Here is a 23,810-nt window from a genome sequence, read left to right as displayed (position 1 = left end):
AGACATATGCAGTACAGACATATCCAAACACATTTCATTTATCTACTGCGTATTACGATTTTACATTCAAGCTCTATCTTGCCCTCCGATCCCCTCAGGCCTGGGAAGCCTTACATGAGAAGGATTAAGGGCTCGCTGTCATACCTTCCATCGCCTTCTAGTATATTGCCTTTTGAAGTTTTCCATGTTAACGACAGATGCTTGCCGAACCAAAGCCTGTCGCTTGTCCACTGGCTGGAAGAGAAGAGAGCAATTTTATTGCTGGGCTCGATTGTGGCATGAAACACATAAAGATTATTCACATGCTCTGGAGCTGTCTGGGGAAGCTGTGAATTCATACAGGTAAAAGCAGAAGAAAAGTAATTAAATCTAGTGCCTGGACAGGACTCCTTTGATTTCAAACAAAATCCTAAAGCTATTGTACAGTCAGTGGTCACACTCGGCCTCGTGTACAACGTTGTTCTGAGAAGTCCCACTGCTGCCTTTTTCTAAACACTCAACCTGGCACAAAAGGTGTACCATGTGGCACAGACTTTACTCTAACATTCCCTTCTGCTTCCTAATGATCCACTTGAATATCAAACCAAAAGTCTGGGAACAGCTTCTCTAGCCAAAGGATAGGACGCAGACAGCCAAGCAACAGACAGGTAATTAAGGGGGTACTAGAGGGTGCTATGGCAATGCTTTCACCTTGTGTAGTTGCTAAGGTGCTGCTCAGTGCACACCAGCACCATCCCCATTTTCTGTGGCCTGAGCTCATATCAGCCTTTATTCGTGTCCCTCTTTCTGAAAGGAACTGGGAGAGCAATGACAAGGTTCCTCGGAGGCCCGACAGAAAGGAGATGGAGCTGCTGTGAGTGCATGAGCTGCGCTGCAGCACACTGCCGCACGGGGGTTTTGCTCTTCGTTTTATTCTAGCACATCTTTTCTGAATTGCGTTTTTCAGGTCTTTCTCTTACCTGGCTGATCTCAACATCATAGGTAAGTTTGAGGCAGTCATTTCAGATCGGAAGATGGAGACCATGTGAATTCACGTGAATGTGAAAGATTGAATGACTTCAGAGAGTGCCAGCTGTACTTTACAACCCCAATATTAAACTGGTACCAGAGAGCAACTCTATTCCTGTGGCTCACAGAGCTGGGCAGTAAAACCCCTTCTGTTCACCAAAACCTCAGGAAGGCTCAGGTAACCTGCCACTGGGAGCAATCCTCTGCTATTTGTCTGGGAATGACAGATGCCAAGCAAAATTAGAAGGTGGCCCAAAGCAAGCAGAACCACGACCGGCTTTGGTCAACACTGGACTCACCAGGAACCACACAGCAGTGGAGTTTGGAAGGGGCCTCTGGAGATCACCCAGGGCAGGGTCAGCTCCTGCAGCTTGCCCAGGAATGAGCAAGGAGCAAAGTTTCCTCTGCTCTGTTTCTTCTTGCTCTCCCTCTCTCTCTCAGGAGGGCCTGGTCTCTTTACTCCATTTCCACCACATATTTATACAGATTGAGAAGATCCTCACCAAACCTTCTCTTTTGGACACTAAATTCCAGCTCTCTCAGCGGCTCCCCCTTTGACACTCCAATCTCTTAATTGTTTTCACAGCACTCCATCAAGCTCACTCCAGTATGTTTTGCTGATATCACCATAATAAAACGGGAAAAAGTTACCTGTCATTCAGTGTTAGTGACAAGGGTACATGCTACAGCATATCTGAAAAAACTCAGGCTTTGTCCTTTAACCATGCCCAGAGTACGAGAGCACAAGACATCGATACCCTGGCAATAACTGGTGTTAAGAAACAGGTGTTCCACAAACCCTGACACAGCCCTTCTGAAAATGAAGCTACTTTCAACTCCAAAACCCCATCAAAATTTGCACAGACCAGAAAACTGTATTTGACAGACTGAAGGGAAAAAAAGTTCAAAACCAGATGTGGTAAAATTGAAAAGAGAAAGGCCTGGAATCAACTCTCTGAAGATTATGGAGTTTATGGAGTGACAACCATGCCAGTAGTTCTGATCTGCGTATTGTAGGAGGTGGATAACTCAAATATTTGTACTGAACTGGACTGGAATGCAACCAAGCCAGACACCTAAAGAAGCAAAAGTACTAAAGGAGAACAGAAAACGCATCAGTGAGGATTTAAACATTTTTTTCAGCAAAATAATTTATAATGCTTATGAGACAAAAAATTCACTTTTCTCATCAAATGCTCTATGTCTAGCATTTGTGCAGATATCTCAGCAATAATTCAAGGAGCCAAGCTGTCAGCTAGGCCTCTCTCATATTTAGATCTCTACACTATTTGCATGCAACAGAACTGGGACATTTCAGCATTAAACACCATTTCCTCGTGCTGCAAAGGGCCAGCACAGTGCAACCAAACACCAAGAAGAAATCAATTGGAAGTGGAAAAAATGTCACTGGCTACATGTCAGCTGTACAATCATCATGAAAAATTTCTGAGTGCCCTTTCAGCAGCAGAACCATTGCTGAATCCAAATAGCTCGTTCTAGCGCACTCCAGACTGTTAAGAACTGCCTCTCAATTGCTAAGCAGCCTGCAAACCAGCACCTTCTCGTTTCCTCGGCCATCAGAACAGCTTCTCAAAAGGCGTGTGGCAGTGACCGCCTGCAGCTCGGGGAGCACCAGCCTCAAGGACAGAGTCACAACAACATTAACCTCACCCGAACATGCTCAGGAACAGAGTGGCCTCATTTCATGGTCCTTCTCATTGTGCCAGTGCATTTGTTCATAAAGAAAATCTGCATTAACAGAGAATACGAGATCATGGCTAAGGCAAGGCAGACTCTCTTTCTTGATAGTCTTTTCTGCAGATACTAACTCTAACTAAGCTTTAAGTTACTTTTTAAGAATTAAAACTCTCTCCCTCATTAAAAAAACTCCTGTGTTCTGGCTCCTCTGGACAGTATCTTGTGGGTTTCCAGCTCTAAGGAACCTGCAGAAATGACAACTGAAGCACTTTGAGAGAATAAAAAATGGACGTAAGTAAAATTCTCAATTCTGTTTGTCACAGTGGAGCCCAATTCTCCCCAGCCATCAACGCCAGCTTGCCAGGGACATGTCTTGGCTATATATACACTACTGTGAGACTTGAAAACTTTACACCCTATGCAAAGAAAGATGCCAGAGAGGGGACATCCAGTTTCCATCCTCCACTGAGTACCACGACAGGAATAACAACACCCCTATTTAATAACTGTTTTCAAAACTCTGAATTTTCCCCAGCTTCTGCACGTCTTTACGAGGATACGGCAGTGACGGGTCCGCTGTACACTACACAAATATGTGTGTATATATATGTGAAAAGATCCACACTGGATGGACTGGAGCAGCGGCACGGGGACCCCTGGCTACTGTCACACCAATTCTTGTAGCTGCGTAACAAGTTCCTTGCAGCAAAGCACAGGTGCTGTAACTTAGCCCAGAACCTGGGCAGCAGCTCTTGTCTGCAGACAGAAGCTCCACGTCTTTTTCAGTCAACTAATTACACCATTGGGGAACAACTGCATCCTGAGTAACTATTTATTGTGTCCAAAAATAAGATGGATACACCTCTGTATATTAAGACAGCACAACCAAAGTACTACTTTGAAATACAGGACAGCAGGGCATGATTCAATTTGGAGCCAACTTCTCTTATACCCTGTAAAACTTAAGAATAAAGAAAAACTTCACAGCAAGAACACTAGTCTCCAAGCCCACACCATAAATAAATTAGTTGCAGATTTGTCATCTTTACTGTAGAAAGTAAAACCAGAGGTCTATGTTACCATTTATCACTCACAAATTAATATTTGCAGTGTAAAATTACATACATGGTTAATTGATCGGGTCGTTACAAGTTCCCAATTGTGTCTTTTGAATAGGATTTCTTTGGTACAGGACAGGAAACTCAGTTGGATTTTAAACTAAATTATTAATCAACAGCTAACACCTTTGATGGTGAAATATTTCACACTGCTTAACTGGCCAAAAAATAACTTTTCTTCCTCAGCAGCCATTTCACAGACAATTTCCACAGTACTATAATAGCTCAACGCTAAGTTACTACACCATTTACTTCTCTTTACAGGACAGATTTAACCCTTGCAAATATTTCCATGGTCTGTAGAGCTGCCTGCAGCAAACACACAGCTGTTTTCTTCATCCAACCAAAGATGCTATCATGAGATTTTTATTCGTTTCCAGGCACCCAGCTTGTAGTGCATACAGTTGGACCTACTCTTTATTCCAATTTACTACTTAGTAATCTTCAGGAACTGTAACACGTGATGAAGTCTGATATAGGCAACGCAAAAGGCTGTAGGGTTGGATGTGTGTGTACTGCTGTGATAATGTAGTTCCTTTAAGTTCAGACACGGAACATGGACAACACCAGCAACCACTGCGAGTTTCTGGTTTTGGTCAGCATCTCGTGCACTACATCGGATTGTCTGGTTGAGTTCTAGGTGATGATTTTTTGGTAGAATCTATGCACTGAAAACTTTTTAAACCGCTGCACATTGAAACAGGTGAACCCTGCACCTAGCCTGATCTACAACATTACTGATTTGATTCTGCCACATCAAGATTCAACCCTGCAAGGAATTCTTCACAGCGAGATCTATTTAACAGCTCCATTAGCGATTCATTCATATCTTTGTTGAAAACAGAGTCAAAGTTTCCATTCACACAGGCTTCATTTTCCAGTTGAAAACTACTCATTAAATCCTGTATCCACTTGAGCTCCTCAGACAGCTCTTGGCTGAGAGATTCATACTGACTCTGCAGACCAGCGTATTTCCCCGTTATGCCTGTAAGACTAGCGCCTACAGTCTCGATATCATCTTGGAGATGTCTTTTCAGCGACTCCATTTTACGGTATTCATACTTCAGCTGAGACAGCTTGTGCCTCACGCTTTCGTTCTCTTCTTTATACCAAGCTTCTTTCTCGTTGTAAATGGAAACCAGAGCATCAATGTCCTCCTGCAAGGAATCGTGGGATGCAGCCAAAGTGCTGAAACCCCGTTCCGTAAGTGAAATGTCTTCTACTACGCGGGCAAAGCGCTCGAAGTTGATGTAGGTGTTGTTGGGAGGCATGCTAGAATGGCACTTTATGGTGTACTCTCTCAGGCGTTTTGTCTTCAGTTGTGTGTTGTCAACCTTCTTGTTTTCTTGGACTTTTGCTTCTTCTTTCAGCTGGTGAGTCGTCAGACAGAGGAACCAATATTACCGATCGTTCACAAGACAGTGCAGTAATTCAAAAACTCTACACAAAGGATGCAGTCTGAACTTCCACAATGCTGGGAGATTCTTTGCTCCCACAGATTTTCCTTCATGCACTTGATCAAACGAAAAAAAACCAACCAAACAAACACCAAAACGACACAGAAGCATAAAAGTGAATGTGACAAGTGATGTGCATTCATTGTGATGGGATAAGTGTAAATGACGGGGCTACAATTTCTTTTCATGCTAATTTTTAGCCATTAACAGTCTCAAAGCTACCAATATTTGTAAGAGGAAAACCAACAATCCTGAAAACAGTCCGGTTAATGTTGTGTGCAATGCAGAGCAAAAACTGAATTTCAAACATCCTCATTAGTCATGCTGAGATTAGCTAAATGTATTTTCAATAAGAGACTTATCCACAAAAGCAAGCAACGTTTATGATGGAAAAAATGCACAAATGTAAGCAAATCAACACTTGACATAGCAGTTATATCTTGAGAGAAATTATATTTTCCACACTGACAGCAGTCAACTCTCAACTCAAGAAAGCACTAAACCCCAGGTGTAGCGTATGTGCATGCAAACAGAGAAAAATGCAAAGCCCAGTCTAATGCAGGATACTGTAAGTGCAACAAACATCAAAGCTTTGTCCCCTTCTGTTTGAAAGTTATGGTAATAAAAAAAGTCATTTGCAGAAATCTAATAATTTAGTCGGACCCAACCAGTTTCTTTCCAGTGCAACTCTACGACACGTAGGGTCTCTAAGTACTTAGAGGACAGTTTCCCACCAATGAGCGAGACCACGATCTCTGCTTTGCTCATGGTAAAAAGCAAGATCTGTCTCTTTATTCAGTCTTACCGTTATCCATGGATGAGACAGAGCTTCCTGAATTGTAAGCCGTTTCCTAAGAGAAAAAACACAAAAAAAAGCCCTCACAGACTTGAATGAGAAGCACCTTGTACGCAAGTCCACTGACTCACACTTCTGCCAGGCTTCGTATGAAGCATTTATCAAGATAATGCCAGGACTAACTCAAATTTCAGGGTTATGTTTCTCCATTAGGCATGCGCTGCTCTAAGTTTCCGTAAGGATCTGTCCTTACTTGATCAAAATCTACCTGTATTTTCATGCATCCTTCCATAAAAAGCCACAAAACATTACTTTGTTACGTTCATCCTACATGCTTAGAAAACAAATTCTTTCTATGCACTTTTAATACAATTGTGTCTGAATCAAGATATACAACATTAATTATATCAAAGCTGTCCTTTGGAACACGGTATCACATCTCTGCAGGAGTTGCCATTTCCTGAAAGCAGCAGCTCTGAAAGGAATACTTCAAACCTAATAAAATCTGATCAGTCCTATCTGGCTTCTGCTTTGGGGCAGTTGGGTGAACAGCACATTAAGAGCACTGAGAATCCCAGGCAGAAACACAGCATTGCACAGGGACTACGACTGAGGTTGCTAGAGCTGTGCAAACCTCTTGTTGAACCCCACCCACTCTAAACTATTCTAAGGCCTGAAGATCTGCAGAAATCTTGACCAAACAGCTTGCCATCTCCTCTCCAACACTTATTTTTTCCCCTAATGAAGCCATTAGAAAGAACTGCAACGGCCTGACTTCGCCCCAGCACAGAGTTATGGGAAGGAGATGCTACTTGCATAGGTCTGTGGTTCCTATGAAATGGGAATAAAGACCTGCAAGATCTGCATACCTGAGGTGCAAATTCTAGGCTATTGCAACAGATGCAGAGACTTAAGGAAAAATTCCACTACGAGTATATGTGAAGATTTTCCTGCCCTTGCACCACTGGGAGCAAATTCTGGGTTCCCCTCACCTCCTTGCAAGTAGTTCATAATAGATGGCAATATTGGAGTGGTAGTTATCCGGAACTAGAGATTTTGCACACCATTTTCAGCCCTTCACTTTTCAGGGCGTTTCAAACCCTGTTGCACCAGCTTGACTCGGGTGAGAATTCAGTTCTGAAAGTGAAATTTAACCAAGGAGGCTTTGGTTCCTTTTGTCAGGGCTTCCGGGTGCAGTGATTAACTAGGGCACAGCAGCAGAATTTTACCTCCTGTCTGGCTCTTGAAAGGCAACACGCACTGCAGGAAAAGCCTTTCAGAGTACTCGTCAGGCTCCATTTCACCAGGAAATGGTGAAATCTTAGAGACAGATGGATCTTTCTGAATTTTCACTTACCGTATATCTTTCACCAGGAGTTTCTGAATAAAGTCTTTTGCCAGGTCACTGGTATTGCTGAAAAATTCTTCATCGAATTCATAATTCACAGCTGTGATGTTGGCAAGCGTTTCTTGTTTAGTTTCTCCAAGGAAAGGTGATGCACCACTAAGGCTAGGGAAGCCAGAAAGAAGAATCAATTGGAAAATCAATAGCAGAGGTCCCCTAATGAAATTACAGTGACTGTGTAATATACTCATAGGACATTTGTGGACCTTGTGTTGTAGCAGTCGTGCCATGTGGGAAAGAACAGGTCCAGCTTTGGCTTTCTACATCTGTGCTGATGAGTCAGACTCATTCTGAAAGTCTCTAAAGCAGCACTAACGGGTGCACGCAGCCAGAAATGCACAGATTCACTGAAGCCATTGCTAACCCAACTAGAAAAACCTTCAGCTGAGGAGAGTCTCACCCACAGACTCTACCAGGCAGAAGCTTCTATTGGTTTCAAGTAGATGAAGTAGCATTTCTACAGACTGCCTTGGGTTAGGAAAAGCCCTGTCCCTACTGCTGCTCTGTCCACAAAGCTGCTGACAAGTTCCCTGCACAGTGGGGTCAGCCAAGAGACCTTTCTCAGCTGGAACCAAAGCACAAGGCGTGATGGGAAGCCAGGTGTGTGGCCTTGCCTAGGGGCCAACTCCTCTGGAGAGGTAGGGTCATGCTGCTCGTTAAAAGGAACCCCCAAACAAAAGAACTTTGGCTGCAGTAAAATCCAACTGGTTTTGAACAATGCAAAATTCACTCTGTTGGCACTCTGCTCCAACTGCAAGGATATAATGGAGCCACCATCATAGTAAAATGCTGTTCAGCCACCTTTTACTTAGACAGAAAAAGCTTTCATCCTGCTTTGCCTGTCTCTCAACTGTGACTGATGACCTTCACCTTCGATGGCTATTTACCTCTGCTCCATAAAACTCAAGTGTCAGAACAGCTTCATTGCAGCCTCCTCCTGCCCTGTCTTCCCTCCCCTTCCTCCCTCCCCAGTCCAGAGGGATGCTGGCTAGCAAAAGTCTGCTTTACAGGAAATGATATTTATACCAAGGAAATTGATCTCATCCCTTTTAAAAATCTTCTGGGCTATTATCATGCTTATCTATTATATCTAGCTTTGATAGCACAGTTTCAGGATGCAGCAGGCTCAAAACAGGACTGCAGCAAACTCCTGGGATCTAAATTGAGGTTTTGCATACTAAACTGCTTGCTTACACAATCCTGCTCAGCAGACCTTTTCGCCCAGGCTGTATTGCCACTACCATGTTGACTGGGAATTTGGAGGTAAGCAGAAAGTTAGACAGGACCACCTGGGCCACTCAGCCCAGTCCCCAGCTACCACACGTGGTTTTATCCACAGAATAAACACTGGCGTGCATAAAGTATTTCATCTCCCTCTACAATCACACGACAACACCAAAGCAGCTGACACAGCACAGCAGTATGAGTGAGGTCCTCCAGTTGACTTTTATGCAGCAAATTTCACCCAGAAGCCACAGTCAACCTCACTTCTTAACAGGTTTTACATAGTCCCTCTTAAGCCTTTGCTCCATTTCTGTGGGCCACAAAGAAGGTGAAAAGACAACACTTTGCTACAGATCATGGGCCTTGTTCCAAAACTAAAGCTTGGAAACCTGCCCTAGAGCCTTGGTTTCTTTTTTCTTTCCCAAAACTGTGCCATGAAGCAGCTGTAATTCCACCTTCTGGACCTTCACTGGAAGCCAAAGCCAATAGTGCTCTGTTCTCTGATGCCGGTACTATTATACTTTCTGTTTCTAATCTCTCCACACAATGGTAGCTCATAGCTCTTCTATGAGCAACAAATACATTTGGGCTTTTCCATTCTCTACCTTTTGGAGCTGATGAGGTCCCACAAGAAGCAGACATGCCCAGTGATGCTGGAGACATCTTCTACCCCTTATTTTAAACTTGAAGAGGTTGCAGGGTTACGTTTGCCCTTCAGACAAACCACTTCCCACCCGTGTGTGCGCAGTGCCCTACTTAACTGACTAAAGGAACAAGCTGTTTCATAATAGTGCAACAGAGCTTTAGGAACGCTTCCACAGGAGAGTCTATTGTACTCACAGTATGTAGGTGATGACTCCTATGCTCCTAGAAAACAAAGGCGATTAATTACAGCGGTTCTACATGACCGGTATTCTTCTTAACATACACAATAAGAGAGCTGCGATACAGGCAGGAGAGCAGCGGCAGCTTTAGATAACTGTTAATATGTCTCAAAGAATGGTGTTTCAGGAAAAAGGTGAATTTTACATACGCTTCAATTAATGTGGATATTTGAAGTCTCTTTACATATTTTTCCTCTAGCAGGTATCTACTACAGTGCACATCAGAAATACAAAGGAACAGAAGGCTGTTTTCTTTGGGGTGACCTCTCTGGCCTGCCTTCTCAGCAGATCAGATTGGTACACAGGTCTCCTCTGCATGCAGTGCTGTTACAAATAAAGCTGCCACAAGCACTGCAGGGACATGTTCTCTTTCAATAGAGCTCCTGTGCAGTGGACAGTGGCAAACTGTTAACTCTCAACTGCCGTCACTAAAGATTTGCATTGTGATTTTGCAGAAAACAAATACTTATATCTTCATCAAAAAGAATACATAAAAAATGGAAAGCGAGAACAAAGACTTATTAATGGCACTTAAGCTTTTGGTTTTGTTTTGCTGCAGTAGTATGGATTCTATTCGGAGCAAATTGGGGAAAAAGTAAAAGTAGAGCAACCTGAAAAAAAAAGACGTTAAAATCTTACCACATATCTGCAGCTAGTCCAAGCGGTTCATAGTTCACTATTTCTGGAGCTGTAACAAAAATTTAATCAAACATCAGTAATTGAGGTAACAAATTTTTACCAGGCTGAACTGTAGCAGGTCAAAAATTACCGAGAGGGAAAAAGGAGACAGGAGGGAGAAGGAAAGGTAGTTACAGGATGTACTGTTTATAGCTTGATAGTCCGCAGAGAAATCTGAGTTCACAGGCGTCCAAAAGAGCATAACGCAACTCAAGAATAAGGGTGAAGCAGATATTATACAGTAATTACAGGGCAACTTATACCAAATAGCAAATAATTTCACCTCCCAAGGATACTGTCACCACTAAGAATCTGAGCTTTTGTTTTGTTTTGAACTGGTGCCATTAAAGCTAGTTTCTAATGGTCAGTCAGAAACAGCCCTTGGGCAAGAGATTGAAATTACACACCAGACTACATTTCTGCCCATGTCAAACACTACTATCTTGATAAGAAACATTTCCTCCTTGGAAAACATCCCCATAGGAGACTGCATGCAAGAGAAAAGACCAAGGTGAGGTCATGATGAACAAAGGTGTCTGTAACAGTTGTATTTAACTGGAATATAAATGACAATTCTTTCCCCGCCTCCGCTATCTCCAAAAACCAACCCCAAAACCTCTAACTGAAACAAGTAGAAGGATTAACCTAAAATCCAAGGAAGAATTATGATCAGTGAGTAACAAGAATCAGGCAGAAAAATTTAGGGGAAGGTGAGGGCTTTGTACTCATCATGTGTACAGTGTGAGGCAGTTTTATGTAGAATGCAGTGACAGAGATGCCAACACAATTGTGTACCCGTGCACTACAATGCAGAGACCTTACGTGCTCCAGGGAACAAGTAAAAAAATTATTAGAATTTGTATTTGCAGAGTTTCACAATCTCAATCCTCAATTTACATCTCTAAATACTTATTTGGCAGCAACCTGCTCTCACAGGAGTGGCACATGTGATTTATAGAAAGCATCTTTTGGCTGTTTCAGAAAAATAAAGTAATCCTCTAGATTTAGGTCACCTTGGTATAAATGACATTGAAACTACCTCTTTTTCCCCCTTCTTAACTTTGAAAAGTTGTTTCAAGTCCCTCATGGAACTCGAAATACAAGACAAAGGAACAGGGTTGGTCACTCACCTACAAATTCTGGAGTTCCAAAAATGTTTTTAAATTCAACTCCATCTTCTATTTTGTGAGCCAGGCCAAAGTCAATGAGTTTTATGTGTGGAATAGGGATGTTCTTGTCTAGAAGCATAATGTTTTCAGGCTAAAAATAACATGAGATAAATCTTTGTTATTATAATAAAAGTATCTTGGGAAAGTAACAGAGGTCCCAAGTGGTGTTTTCCCTTCACATATAAACACCGCAGAACAAGAAACACACCTGTGCATAACCATTTACAACTCTTTTGAGAAAGGGATGACAACTGTGAAATTTGACGTCACTGAATGGACCAGAATTTCAAAAAAGCAGAGCAAATCTAAGAAGAGTAATACTTTCATTCCTCTCATTTTACGTTATGCAAAAATCTGCCTTTCTCTATCTTCCTGTTAGCACACCTAAGCTTATTTTCTCAATGATGGCTATTGCCAGGATAAAAACAAGATACCAGATAGGAAGGACATTTCATCAACTTATATCTCCAACTAAACTTCTCAGCATTATTTACTCCCTACCGCGGCCCTATTTCACAGATTTCAGAGTAAACTATAGCTTCAATTTATCTCCCATGAAGAGCTTTAATCAGTAATTTGTCATAACTTAATCATAAGCTCAAGAGCAAGAGTGAGACAGTTTGATTCCCTGCTGGCAGCTGCCTGGCCTTTCCACAGCAGCTCCTGCCATGGAAGCAGCTCCTGCTCGTCAGAGCTGCACTGGGAAAGAGAGCAGCTGAATAATTTATTGTCATAGCCATCGGACCAAGGAGATTTTAGCCTCAGGCTAACGAGTCTGGTTTTCTTCCATGGATCTAAGACATACGTGTTCACCGCAGATACACAATGTGGATTAAAGCAGATAGAACAGACTGAAATGGCAAAAAGTCACAGTCACTATTTTATTCCTGATGTAGTGTAAGTCACTGTAGCTTCACTAGAGTTGATGGAGCCCTGTCAAGTGACGAGATAATTATGAATCATCCTCTATCTAATCAGATCACTGCTTAAAAATACATGTCTTAGTTAACACTAGCAAAACTCTGAACCCAGTCCTATAAAACCTAGGACAGTTATTCTGCAAATATGTTTTAGGTCATTTGATATTCACTATCTGCGAAATGATTCTTTACTTATCCTTTCTGATCTGTAGCTTGCAATTCTTCTAACATCTTCACTGACCACCTGACATATCAAAATTAGTAGCTAGCAATCAGTATAGAAAAAGTTGCACCTATATTGTCACAATAATTTCATGCCACTGGATATTACACTGTTCTCTAACACACAGCAGAAACTTTCAGTCTTTGGCTTCTGGATTCATGTAGTAATTTCACAATCAAGTGCACGTTCACATATCTCCTCAAAAAAAGAGAGACAGTTGAGAGACAGTGCATTGTCCAGGCCAGCTGCACTGACAGCAAAGTCAAGGACCAAAGCTACAGACGTCACCTGCTGTGGTAGGAAGAGAGCTCTGTGTGACGTGCTTGCAAGGCCTAATTAGCTAACAAAGCAACAAGTCTTTCTGTTAACCAAACTGCACCAGATAACACAGACTCCTCACGGAATTCTAAACACAGTGGGGAAGGAAAGCACCAGCAGTTGTTTGTAACTGGACCTGGCCCTCCTCTTCCCAAAAATGCATTTCTTCTGTACATCATTACAATTTCTTTATTATTATTATTATTTTAAAACAGCATGCTTTGGAGGACACCACAAATGCAAACAGCTGAAGGATGAAGACTTAGAGTTTCTTTTTCTCAGTCACTAAATAGAAGCCCATCCAAAAGTTATCATAGGCCTGATAAAGGGGGTTATCTTCCTTGGAGCACTCAGCTGCAAAGTACATTTCAAATGTACTTACCATTTTAGTCTTAGTCCTAAATTTTAGTCATGTTATCAAATACAGATATCTAACGAATTGTAGAAGGTACAGTCTGTCATTAAAAAAACAACAATAACAGTTTTAAATCAGCATCTTTACCTTTAAATCAAAGTGAGCAATTTTCTTCGAGTGAAGGTAATTCACACCATCCAAAATCTGCTTGATGAATCTGGTTGCTTCTTCTTCACTCAAAGACTCCTTCTGTGCCAGGAAATCAAAGAGTTCTCCTCCAGAAACCCTGCAAAGCACACCAGAAAACATCCTGTTATCTACTGCATTGTAAGACATAGAATAAGCATAAGCACAGAAAACTGAAGTAGCAAAAAGCCTCCATACAGTCAGGAAAAGCCACTCTTGACAATCTAGGACGTTACGTTCTGCTCCCAGGTGTGCCAAAACTTCCTCTGGGCTTCAGCCCTCTCCCCTGTAAATGAAGGACTAGCTTTTCCTAATTCATTGATGCTGCAAAGGTTTGATTCATCAAGGATGATAAAGGACCAAAAAAATGGTACACTGACGAATCTAAGATGTACATATTTCAATAGGCAGACTTGGATGTTAACCACTTTAACTGCTATTGTTCAACATTTTCATTTTGGATGACACAGAGGAAACAAGTTGTAAGAGTCAACAACCGTTAAAGAATTACTCCTCTTATCACTTACCATCAGAAACATGAGGCAATAAGATCTGCCAACAGAAACTCTCTTCTTTCCAGAACAGTCATTACATCGTCCTAATACAGATTCTTGCCCGACTTAACTGATACGAAAGCACTTCTTTTGTGCTGAATTTAAGAAGAAAGCAGATTGCAGCAGCTTGGAAGGTACCTAAAGCTGTCTTGCCAGATCGAGGAAGTGCTATTAGTTACCATGAGTTCTCACATCAAAATTGAAATACATTCCATGCATATTTAGTACATAAGACTTTTATTTTCATTTTTGTGCCTTGCATTGAGAGCTCCAGTGCTATTCTTCTACGTATTATGTAATAGGATGTTCTTTCGTGCAGCCACCCCTTGGACCCCAGGCTCCTACACAGCACTAGTGGTGACAAGATGGTGATTCCTACTCTGCCTCTTTCAAACGACTGTGAACAGCTACAAAAACTGCCAAGAGGAATCAACTGTGAACAAGAACATGTCAAAAGCCACAAAGACACTGGGTTTATTTCTCAGCTTCTACTGTTGCTGAGGGTGACAGCAAACCTTGGCGTTCCAAAAGCAGAGATATACGCAGGGCCTCTTGACTTGAGCATTGATCATTGCACATTTTTTCACAGCTCCCACACAGTCAGGAACTTTCTAAGCAACATGACGCAGGACACTTCACCTGGGCAGAAGTCACCTCACTTCACCTGAACGGAAGTCATTTGATGCTTTCATTGTTACAACTAAATGGCTGGCAAACAAGAATAAACTTAGATGACCCGGGAATATGTTGTAACCGCAGTCTCTCGCTGCCGCCTTCTCCTTCCTATTAGTTACTCGGCCTATGAGACGCTAATTCAGCCTCCGGTTTTCTTTCTAGGTGACACATTCCGAGGGTCTCAGCACTACCATCATCCTTGCTGGACAGTTATTTTCTTTTACCCTGTGCATTTCAGGAGCCAGGGAACATCGTCTGTTTTTCATATTCTAGTAGGTTTAGGGGGCCTTGCTTCGTTAGTTTAAAAATTATTACAGCTGACTGCAATAATGTGACAAGCCAGCAGAGAAATGTGTAAGTAAAATCTGGTGGTGTTTTGGTTAAATCTGTTTACAGAGAGCAGGCAAGTCACTTTTGTCCCATTTCCTTAATGACTTACATTCAAACGGTGCTTGAGCAACCACCCCGGGCCAGCACTATGGCCCAGTCCCCAGGAAGTCAGCTGCACCGGGACACTTTCTCCTACTTTGCTGGAATTTAAGCATGTAGGCACACCACTCTCCCTTCCTCTTTCACCCTGTAAGACCTGTTGTTCCCTGGACTGCGCTAAGGATGTCAGAGGAGCCTGGAAACTTTCTTTTGAGGAATCTCCTTTGCTACACAAAGGAATGTCAGAAGATTGTTTAGCTGCCCAGACCAGAGGCATTTAATTCCTTTTCTCTCTGGCTGCCCCCAAGAGCGCTCACTTCAAACAGCTGGGGTAGCTGCTTGGGGCACACCAGGGATTTTGCCCCAAGGCAACCTCAGAAACATCGCAGGCAACCAGCTACACCTAAGGCACCGCTGAAGAAACTGCAGCCTGCAAGAATGAGGACCACAGGAGACTGACTTGCTAGCTCCTTGCTGTATTTTCCCCTCTTCTTTCTAGTTCATACTAACCCTGAATCAGGGGAACTTCCAAGGTACAGAATACAACATAAAAATGAAAAAGGAAACAACAACAACAAAAGATTCAGGAAGATTGAAGTACGTCTGTTACTTTCTCAGCTAAAGACTCTCCATCTTACATCTACTACATGAGCGTTTTGTTTTCTGAAGGTCAGAAATGGGCATACATTACAAACAGTACATTAATCTCCAGCCTTTCATGGTATAGCCTAAGACATTAGCCTAAGCTGCAGGCATCTTAGTACTCTAAAGGAAAATTCAGTAGAAAAGAGGCGATGAATTCTTGTTAACAAAGACTCGGGTTTAAAAAACAGGTTTGAGTAAATTGTATGAAGAAAGTGATGAACAGCTCAGGGCAGGACCATTCTTATCCAAGTTACGCATCTGAACTCAGAAACTCTCAGGCAGAAGAGACTGAGCAATCCCCAAAGCCAGCCACCACGGGATCCCAGAAAAAAAGCACATCAGCACTAACTCCTTTGCAGTAAACCACTCATAACTGCACTACAAGTTACATTTGAACACTCAGGGAGGTGTGTTTTCTAAATCTGCACCACCTGTAAAAGAGCAAATGCTCCTGTCTCAAAGGACCTTAGGTTACAGAAAAATTCCTCTGTCTGGTTCCATTTCTTTCCCTTCTACTATGTCACCTTATTTCCACGGCAAAGCAGCAAACAATGGATACCTTTGCTCTTCCTTCGAAGTCCAATAAAAGGCAAATGAAAATGCCTTCTTGCTTCTTGGGAACAGCTGTTTATTTTGTGTACACAACCTTGACACTTTCCAGTAGAGGAGACTGACGTATCAACCGAACCTGCCCTGAGGCTGCTCTTGTTCTGGCGCAGCAGGCTCAAGGCAGGGCCCAAGAGACAGTGCAGCAAGGTCACAAAAACCTGAGCAGAGCATGTCCCTGCACAACGTGCCCAGGGACGGGCAAACTGCGTACCTGCCACCCTGCACGTAACAGCAGCGGAGCTGGCAACGCTTTCCTGCTCCCGAACAGGAGAAACAGCCTGCAGAACCAGGTCTTGTCTGTGGCGGCACAGTGAGTCTGGGAGAGGGACAACATGGTAGCCAAAGCCTCCTTTAAACATCAGGGTACCTTCTTCAATTAATCAAGAATACTGGGGACGTGCTTTTGAAACTGAAGTCCACTGTAGCTTAATTAATGGGCCAGGTGCTGTAACACATATTTTGATAAACTGCAGGGAGTATGAGGCTCTGATATCAGAGCATCAGGAGGAGAGATCTGTTTATAGAGATAACTAAATTATATTTATTAGCAATTATTATCATCCTCAAAGTGTATACAGCAGTCAAATGCAGTGGCCTTAATCAGGTCAAAACTTTGTTTCACTCAGCCTTCTAAAAGTGCAATAAGCTACAGCCTGACAATAGGACACACAAAATGCATTAGGCCATGTGAGGACAGGAAAAAGCAGATGGTAATGAAATGGGAGGTGGTTTTAGCACCAAGTAGCTGCCAGTCAGAAAAAGCAAGCTCCTTTCCCATCTTCCAGTGCGTGGCTAGAGAGACTAACATTTGGCCATAGATATATACTGAAAAATTCACAGATGTCTATCATCACTCATATGCGATCCGCCAGCAGTCACATCAATCTCCAGGAACGCTCCCCGGCCTCACCGCCGGCTCCCCGGGAAAGCCTGCAGTGATTTCAGCTCACTCAGGGATCAAAGCCACATTGCCCGGATTCCATGCACAAGACTGAGGCAGCTGCCCTATGGAACACATGGTCTACATAACTTCAGCCACAGTGCCTCTGTATTTCATGCTTCATACATAAAGAAAAATTGAACCATTTACTCCTTATCTAAAAACGGTAGTAAGTAGGAGATCTCAGGCTGTCTCCTTCTTTATAGCTTTACTTTAGTACCATGAATTGACAGCTGAAGGATATGTCATCTTCTGCACAGCTCCTCTAAGACTCAGAGCTTTGTAACCTAGATGATATTAATTCCACAAGAGAGCAGGGGACAGCCCCCAAAAGCCTAAATTGATGTATGCCTTCCCTCCCTACATGACAAATTTATTCTCCTTAGGCCATGACCATACATTCTGACAAGCAAAGCTGCATTTATTAGAACTGTTTCCATTCCTGGCTCTCATGAGTACAAGCACACAACTCTACTCTCTCCATTATGTGACAATGTTGAGGTTTCCCTGAGTTCTCAGAGGAGATGAGGAAGGCTGAGCCACATAAATACACACAGATACAAATCTGCACATGTACTAAGAATTTACTTCCTTCTGAACTCCTTAAGGTAGACCAACAGCACACACTATGAATGTACACAAGGAGATTCTTTGGACATAGGTCATCTGTGTGCAGTTACTTTTATTACAGGCTTGATCCTCAGCCATGAAACACCCAGAATGGCAATAAGTCAAGTGCCAAGTTTCATCCAAACTCATTATCTCAGTATAAGTTTGGGCATAAAGAGACGAAGTCACCTGGGGCCTCCTCTGTTTCATTTCTTGAAAAAGTGAAAGAATTTTATCATGGCAGATTATTTTTAACCAATAATTGACATTACCCAACTGCAAAGTTTGCTTAAAATGACTCTAAAACTAACGTATCGACAGTAACACTTATATTTGGGGACATCCAAATGTTTGACAGCATTCAGCTGTAATGCAGAGATGCAAGTGATCTTGCTGTGACCTTGCAGCTGCTACAGGTCAAATCTAATATGCATCAGAATGGTGGGCAAATAGCACTGAGAACAGAAAGCCAAACAGCAGCAGGCGACTTACTTCCCCTCCTGACTTCCCAGTGAAGAACTTGGATCCCTGGCGAGCGCAAGAAGCTGAAATGAATTACATGACCTAACTAAAGTGATGACAATTTCCTGTAGCATCTAATACCTCAGCATACTCAGTCTGACAGATCAGTTACTCTAATAATCTTCCCTTGGTATTGCACACTGGTAAGCCTAAAAACAGCTGCAGCTGGTCTGTGTGTCCTGCTCTAGCTCAGAAAGAGCAACTCTCTGTTCTTTTGGGATGTCACTTGCTCCTTCTTACAAAACACCTACTTCAGCCTCTCCAATATAAGCTGAAGCCACGTAAACAGGAGTAACTCTTCCAGTGTCATTTTGATTCATATTGGGTTGCAAGGTCAGGAGGCAAAAACGCTGTTTACAGAGAAAGGCTCTCCCAGCCAGGCTGGACAGAGGTGGTACTTCTTAAAAAACCAAAATCGACCTCCTATTCCTCTCCATTTGTTAGGGTCCTTCTACATCACATTACATTTTACAAAAGTGAAGAAATTCCATCACACATACATTAGAGTCAGCATTGAAGTGACTGTGTAAACTTTAACCTCCACATGCATTTCAGACTAATGTCACATAACCCACCCCTGCATGCAATCCCCAAAACATAATGACTTTGAAATACTGTTAAAATGATACGACAGCTTTCCAAAACACGGTTGGGCACGTCTGTCCAAATGGCGGCATTTAAGAATCTCGAGCCAGGCAGCAGAAAGAGACAGAACACATTCAAACAAGTTGTCTTATAAGAGATTACATTATTAGCCTGTGGTCTGCATCTGTCTCCAATGTTTCACCTCAGTTCCATCCAACACACAGGAAGGGCAATGGGATATAAGAAATAGAGTATTTCTAGGCTGATGGAACAAACAGCCAAACATAATTCATACAGGCAATTTAAGAGCTATAGCAGAGACTGGCAATTTTGATACTGCTTTAAATTCCAATCAGCTGGCATTTCTCTATATAGTAACACCTATTAGCCAGGTTCTCCAACTTTCTTTCACTCAATAAAATTAAATACACACAAAAGCACCAAAGCTAACTCCCCAAAATGCAAATGCATGTTCCAACTAAGCAAAGCTTCTTAGCCAAGGCTTGGTTAAGATGATTCCTCCAGTTTCCCTGGGCTGTGCACCCTTTTTTTCCAGGCAGGGACAAGCACGTGTTGTGCAGAATGAGCTGTTGTCCCCTCAGCCTGGACAGAGAAGCGGGTGCTTGCTGGCTTTAAATCTCTTCTTAAACAGTATAAATCAGTTTGCATTACAGAGCCAAATGTGTCTGATATTCACCCTGAACCAGCAGCCTGGCCTTCCAATTGGTCACAGCACAGGGGTGAGGCTATGGCACAACCTAAACAGAAGGGCTTCCCCCATCACATGGGGAAACAGCACTCTGCTGCTATTCATCCTCCATAGCCAAAGTCTGGGGATCAAAACAAAGCCTCCCCTTGCCCTCCTGCCTTCTTTTCCCCTAGTCTCCTCTAAATGAGGAAAATCCAGGAGTAGTAAGAACGGCTGCAAATTTTGCAGAGGACTTGATGGCTTCACATGCATTGGAAAAGATCAAAGCAGAACGAATAAAGAAATGAGCATTCAGTGGCCATTTGTGCTGCCTCCAAGGTCCACGTCAGGGCAGCACCAGCAGACATGAGGTAATCCCTCTGTTAGCAAACTGTTTTCAAGTTGAGAACACTCCCTGGCTCACTAACAATGGCCTCAGCTGATGTTGAAGTGCACCTGCATCCCCGGGGCGCATGGATGAACTGGGGGCCTGTTTACCAGCAACCTCATTCAGTTCTGCTGCCAAGATCTATGAGAACACAACAGCTCCATTCTAAGAGCTGCCTGATGTCCTGGCAGCCTCCGCAGCCCTTTCCAGTTCCTATTTCCCTCACTGTACCACGGAGTTCAGGAAGCCCCTTACTCACAGCTCCAGGATGAGGACCACATCTGTCTTGTTCTCGTAGATGTCATGCAACTTGATGATGTTGGCGTGCAGAATCTGCTGCAGAATAGCAACCTCCCGTTCGATCTCCTCACGCCTCACTCCACGACGGCTGGCCCGACTCTGACGTTTCTTAATGAATTTAGCAGCATACTCCACACCGGTGCTTTTTTCTCTGCATTTCTTCACTATAGCAAACTGGCCACTGCAAGGACAAGAAGATAACAAATATTTTCTTAAAGCTTACATGTAATCACAGCTTCCCAAGTAAGCCATTCATATACAAAGCTTGATCCTGCAACCCCTGAGCAATCCTGCTAACCATACAAGCTTGTTCTTGGTACAATAGTGAGGACTGTCAGAATTAATCTGCTACAGTCACCAGAGCATAACAAGGCAGCCTCCTGCTGTGCCCAAAATTTAGCAAAACCAGGAAATGTCTTGCAAGAAGGGAAGACAGATGTTACAATCTCTAAAACCCAGTTCATGTTTAAATGAATAAGATCTGCCTCAAAAGGTTCGAATTACCACTCCCGCACTGGGTAATGCTTAAGGCATTCAAGTCTGCAACACACCACTGGATGTTCTGAAAGGACACACACCATTAAAGTGTTTCCCTTAAGAATAAGCTCTCAGAAAAGAACTCAAAGGATTGATAACCTTTTGGAAATATAAAACTGGCCTCCAGTAACCAATTTTCAAACGACAGAATGGTTTGTTCATATTTCTCCACTGCACTTGATAATTTAGCTGTAAATGTAAAAAACAGGGTATGTGCAGCTTTCTCACTGCACTGCTCTTTAGCTTCACAGACAAAGAATTTCCTATTGCGCCAAGTAGTGAAGTGGCCATGTTAAAGTTTAAAAGACATGCAGCTGCCATTTGCCCATAACATTTTCCTCACTGTGGTTCCTAAAGTAAGATATTTCAGTCCAGCTGTAAAATCTCTCCTGTATCTCCTAAGAGGGAAACACTTGGAGGTCAGATAACAGTAACCCTGCAGGTTGCAGCCTTATGTCAGCAGTGGGAACCTTTCGAGATGAGACAATTGCTACTGACTCTTCAATAGTCAAGTAGGGGACCCTGCTTTGTTGTTCTTTGTGTGAGCTTCATCTTCCTTCATCACGCTCTTGAGAGACACTGTTTGAACTTAGAGAAGGCACCATCTCCACAGAGTTATGTTCCCCCCTTCTCTATTGTCTTGTGAAAAAATAACTCAAGCTGAGAGATATCAAAATTAAGAAAGAAAGGTGGTCTGCAGCTAAGCAGGATTTGAGCGATACCAATTCTACATAAGGCAAGAATGTAGAATGAACCAGTGATTGTTCAGAGGATCCTTTTGTTCATCGCATTTGGAAGGGACAACTTTGTTGTATCTGTGTTGCACCTTAGAAATGTCTAATCTAAAATCATCACAGACATACAAATGAAGCCATTAAATCATAAGTGATTACCGTGTGTCTGCATTTAGTCTACAGAGGACATGCTAAGAGAGCTACTTCTACCTTATAAAAACGAAGGGAAAAGGATGATCTGCAGCTAAAGTACTGGAGGGATTTGAGGGATCCCATTTCTGCCATTTAACAATTCACTTTTGCCCCACCAGCAAAACAAGAAGGAATGTTTATTTCGCACAGTCTATGGACACTTGTACGGTACTTGGCATAGAGGTGTCTGTTTCCATTTGCTGCGACAACCAGTGCTGTGCCATGCAGTGCAATAGACACTCGTCCAAATTGACTCCGAAAAGCAGACAAAAACCACACTTAAACAGAAATACATCTCTTCTCATGAAGGATCACTCAGCATATTTATTATAATAAAATACCTGTAGCTTCTTAGGTTTGATTTACATTTGTAATACTCGAGCAAAGTATAGTGGGTATATAGATTTAAATTTATATTAACTCCTTAGGTTGAATAGTGAGGATAGCTAAATACTTGTTAGTCTGAAGTTATGTGCAACTTGTATGGCTTGAGATTTCATCAGAAACTCTAAATTTCAACTACTCTTTACTAAAATAGGATAACAATTTCTCACAGAATTAATGCCAAATTGCCTTGTTTGGCCACAAACACTCTCCAGTTATCAAGTTTTCCTTAGATCTTAAAAAAGCAAAGCTCAAAAACTGACAGGTTTGGAAAAAAGAAAAGCTAGGTTAAAGCACAAAAAGCACTGATGTTAGTTCCTTCAAATAAAACTGATGGCCACTCACCGTTCTCCCAGCTCAAGCACTGCTCGCTCAAGTAATAATGAGTAAGAACATTTGGTCTTGACAGAAACACCAGTTCACACATAAACAAGGTCAGTCCATTCCATTCAGGATGAGTCTCATTCACTTAACTGCTCAATAAGAACCCCAGTATTCTCACAGATTCAGTGAAATCAATCACTTTCATGCAAAGTATTAAAATAAACTGCGTATTTTTAAATAAATACGCATGTTCTGATGAACCTTCTTGTACCTAATGGCATCTCAGAATTTTTTTACTTTACGTTTCCATGCTAGTGCAGACCTGGATGTAATGATGTGTAAGGTACATAATAAAATGGGATGAGGAATTTGAGCTGGCGGACAAGGAGCTACTGGGGAAGTGCTGTAGTGGCAAGAACAACCATCAAGGAAAATTACTCCGCTAGCAGCATTTGGAGATTGTGTTTGATAGGACTGACGGAGAGCTGCTGCTGACAAGTCTTGGAGCAATATCTCTGCAGGAAAAGCTACAAGAATGGGAATGGAAAGAGGAGTCGACTACTTTTGTTTGGACACTAGTTAAAGGACCTCAGGATCCACCTGAGTACATCTGTGATTCCAAGTAGCAAGAACACTTTATTACCGCCCTAAACCTCTTCTGCCAGAAGCTCTAAGCTGAGGGTTACTGCTTGCTATTTATTTTCCCAACTACTAGATTACAGGAGGGATTTATCAAACTTCCTTTTGGCAGAGGGAAAGAAAAGGAAAAGACACAGAATCTGCCTTGCAAACAGGCCACGTATATCCTGTTACAAACAGGACCATGGTGGGGATGTGCACCAGACAGCTGGAGAACTGAGCCTATAGAATACAGTCATGAGCTTCAGTTGGCTTTATTTAAGTGTACAATGCACCTTGTGGTAACAGTGAGATGAAAAACTAGCAAGCTGTAAAGACAGAATGGGACTATAGTTAAACACATTTTGGCTAAAACTATTGTTTCATGAAAGCTGCATTTTGTTTTGGCAACTTGCTATCAGAATGGGGGCAGAGGGAAGCAATACCTGTATCATCTCAGGGATTTGGAGGCAAGAAGCACCAGCTCAAATCCATGCTTCACCCTTCTCATAATAATTGGAAGGAAAAACATGAAAACTAAGTACCACATGTGAACCCTATATCCTACCAAGCATTCCTTAGTCAGAAAAGGCTCAGGTTTTATCAATGAATATTTGACAGAACTATACTTCTGAAAA

The 23,810-nt window shown here is 42.4% G+C and overlaps 1 protein-coding gene across 7 annotated transcripts in view; it reads right to left on the bottom strand.

The window, feature by feature from the left end:
- Nucleotides 1-23,810, bottom strand: part of DAPK2 (death associated protein kinase 2) — a 48,397-nt gene that overhangs the window by 3,687 nt on the left and 20,900 nt on the right. For 4 of the 7 annotated variants that reach the window (XM_065077028.1, XM_065077026.1, XM_065077029.1 and 1 more), the window contains exons 3-10: nucleotides 20,343-20,564; nucleotides 13,401-13,539; nucleotides 11,399-11,528; nucleotides 10,230-10,278; nucleotides 9,547-9,573; nucleotides 7,435-7,587; nucleotides 6,087-6,132; nucleotides 3,525-5,194 (exon numbers count right to left, since the gene is read on the bottom strand). In XM_065077028.1, coding sequence (XP_064933100.1) covers nucleotides 4,559-5,194; nucleotides 6,087-6,132; nucleotides 7,435-7,587; nucleotides 9,547-9,573; nucleotides 10,230-10,278; nucleotides 11,399-11,528; nucleotides 13,401-13,539; nucleotides 20,343-20,564 — 1,402 coding nt within the window. In that variant the 3' untranslated portion in view covers nucleotides 3,525-4,558. Of the gene's footprint in view, nucleotides 1-144; nucleotides 235-3,524; nucleotides 5,195-6,086; nucleotides 6,133-7,434; nucleotides 7,588-9,546; nucleotides 9,574-10,229; nucleotides 10,279-11,398; nucleotides 11,529-13,400; nucleotides 13,540-20,342; nucleotides 20,565-23,810 lie in introns of those variants that run through there. The other 3 variants (XM_065077033.1, XM_065077031.1, XM_065077032.1) reach the window with 1 other exon arrangement.

The sequence above is a fragment of the Columba livia genome, chromosome 11 (genome assembly GCF_036013475.1).
Source record: "Columba livia isolate bColLiv1 breed racing homer chromosome 11, bColLiv1.pat.W.v2, whole genome shotgun sequence".
Taxonomy (NCBI): domain Eukaryota; kingdom Metazoa; phylum Chordata; class Aves; order Columbiformes; family Columbidae; genus Columba; species Columba livia.
The sequence above is the reverse complement of the archived record's forward strand: the minus strand, read 5'-3'. Positions and strand labels throughout refer to the sequence as shown.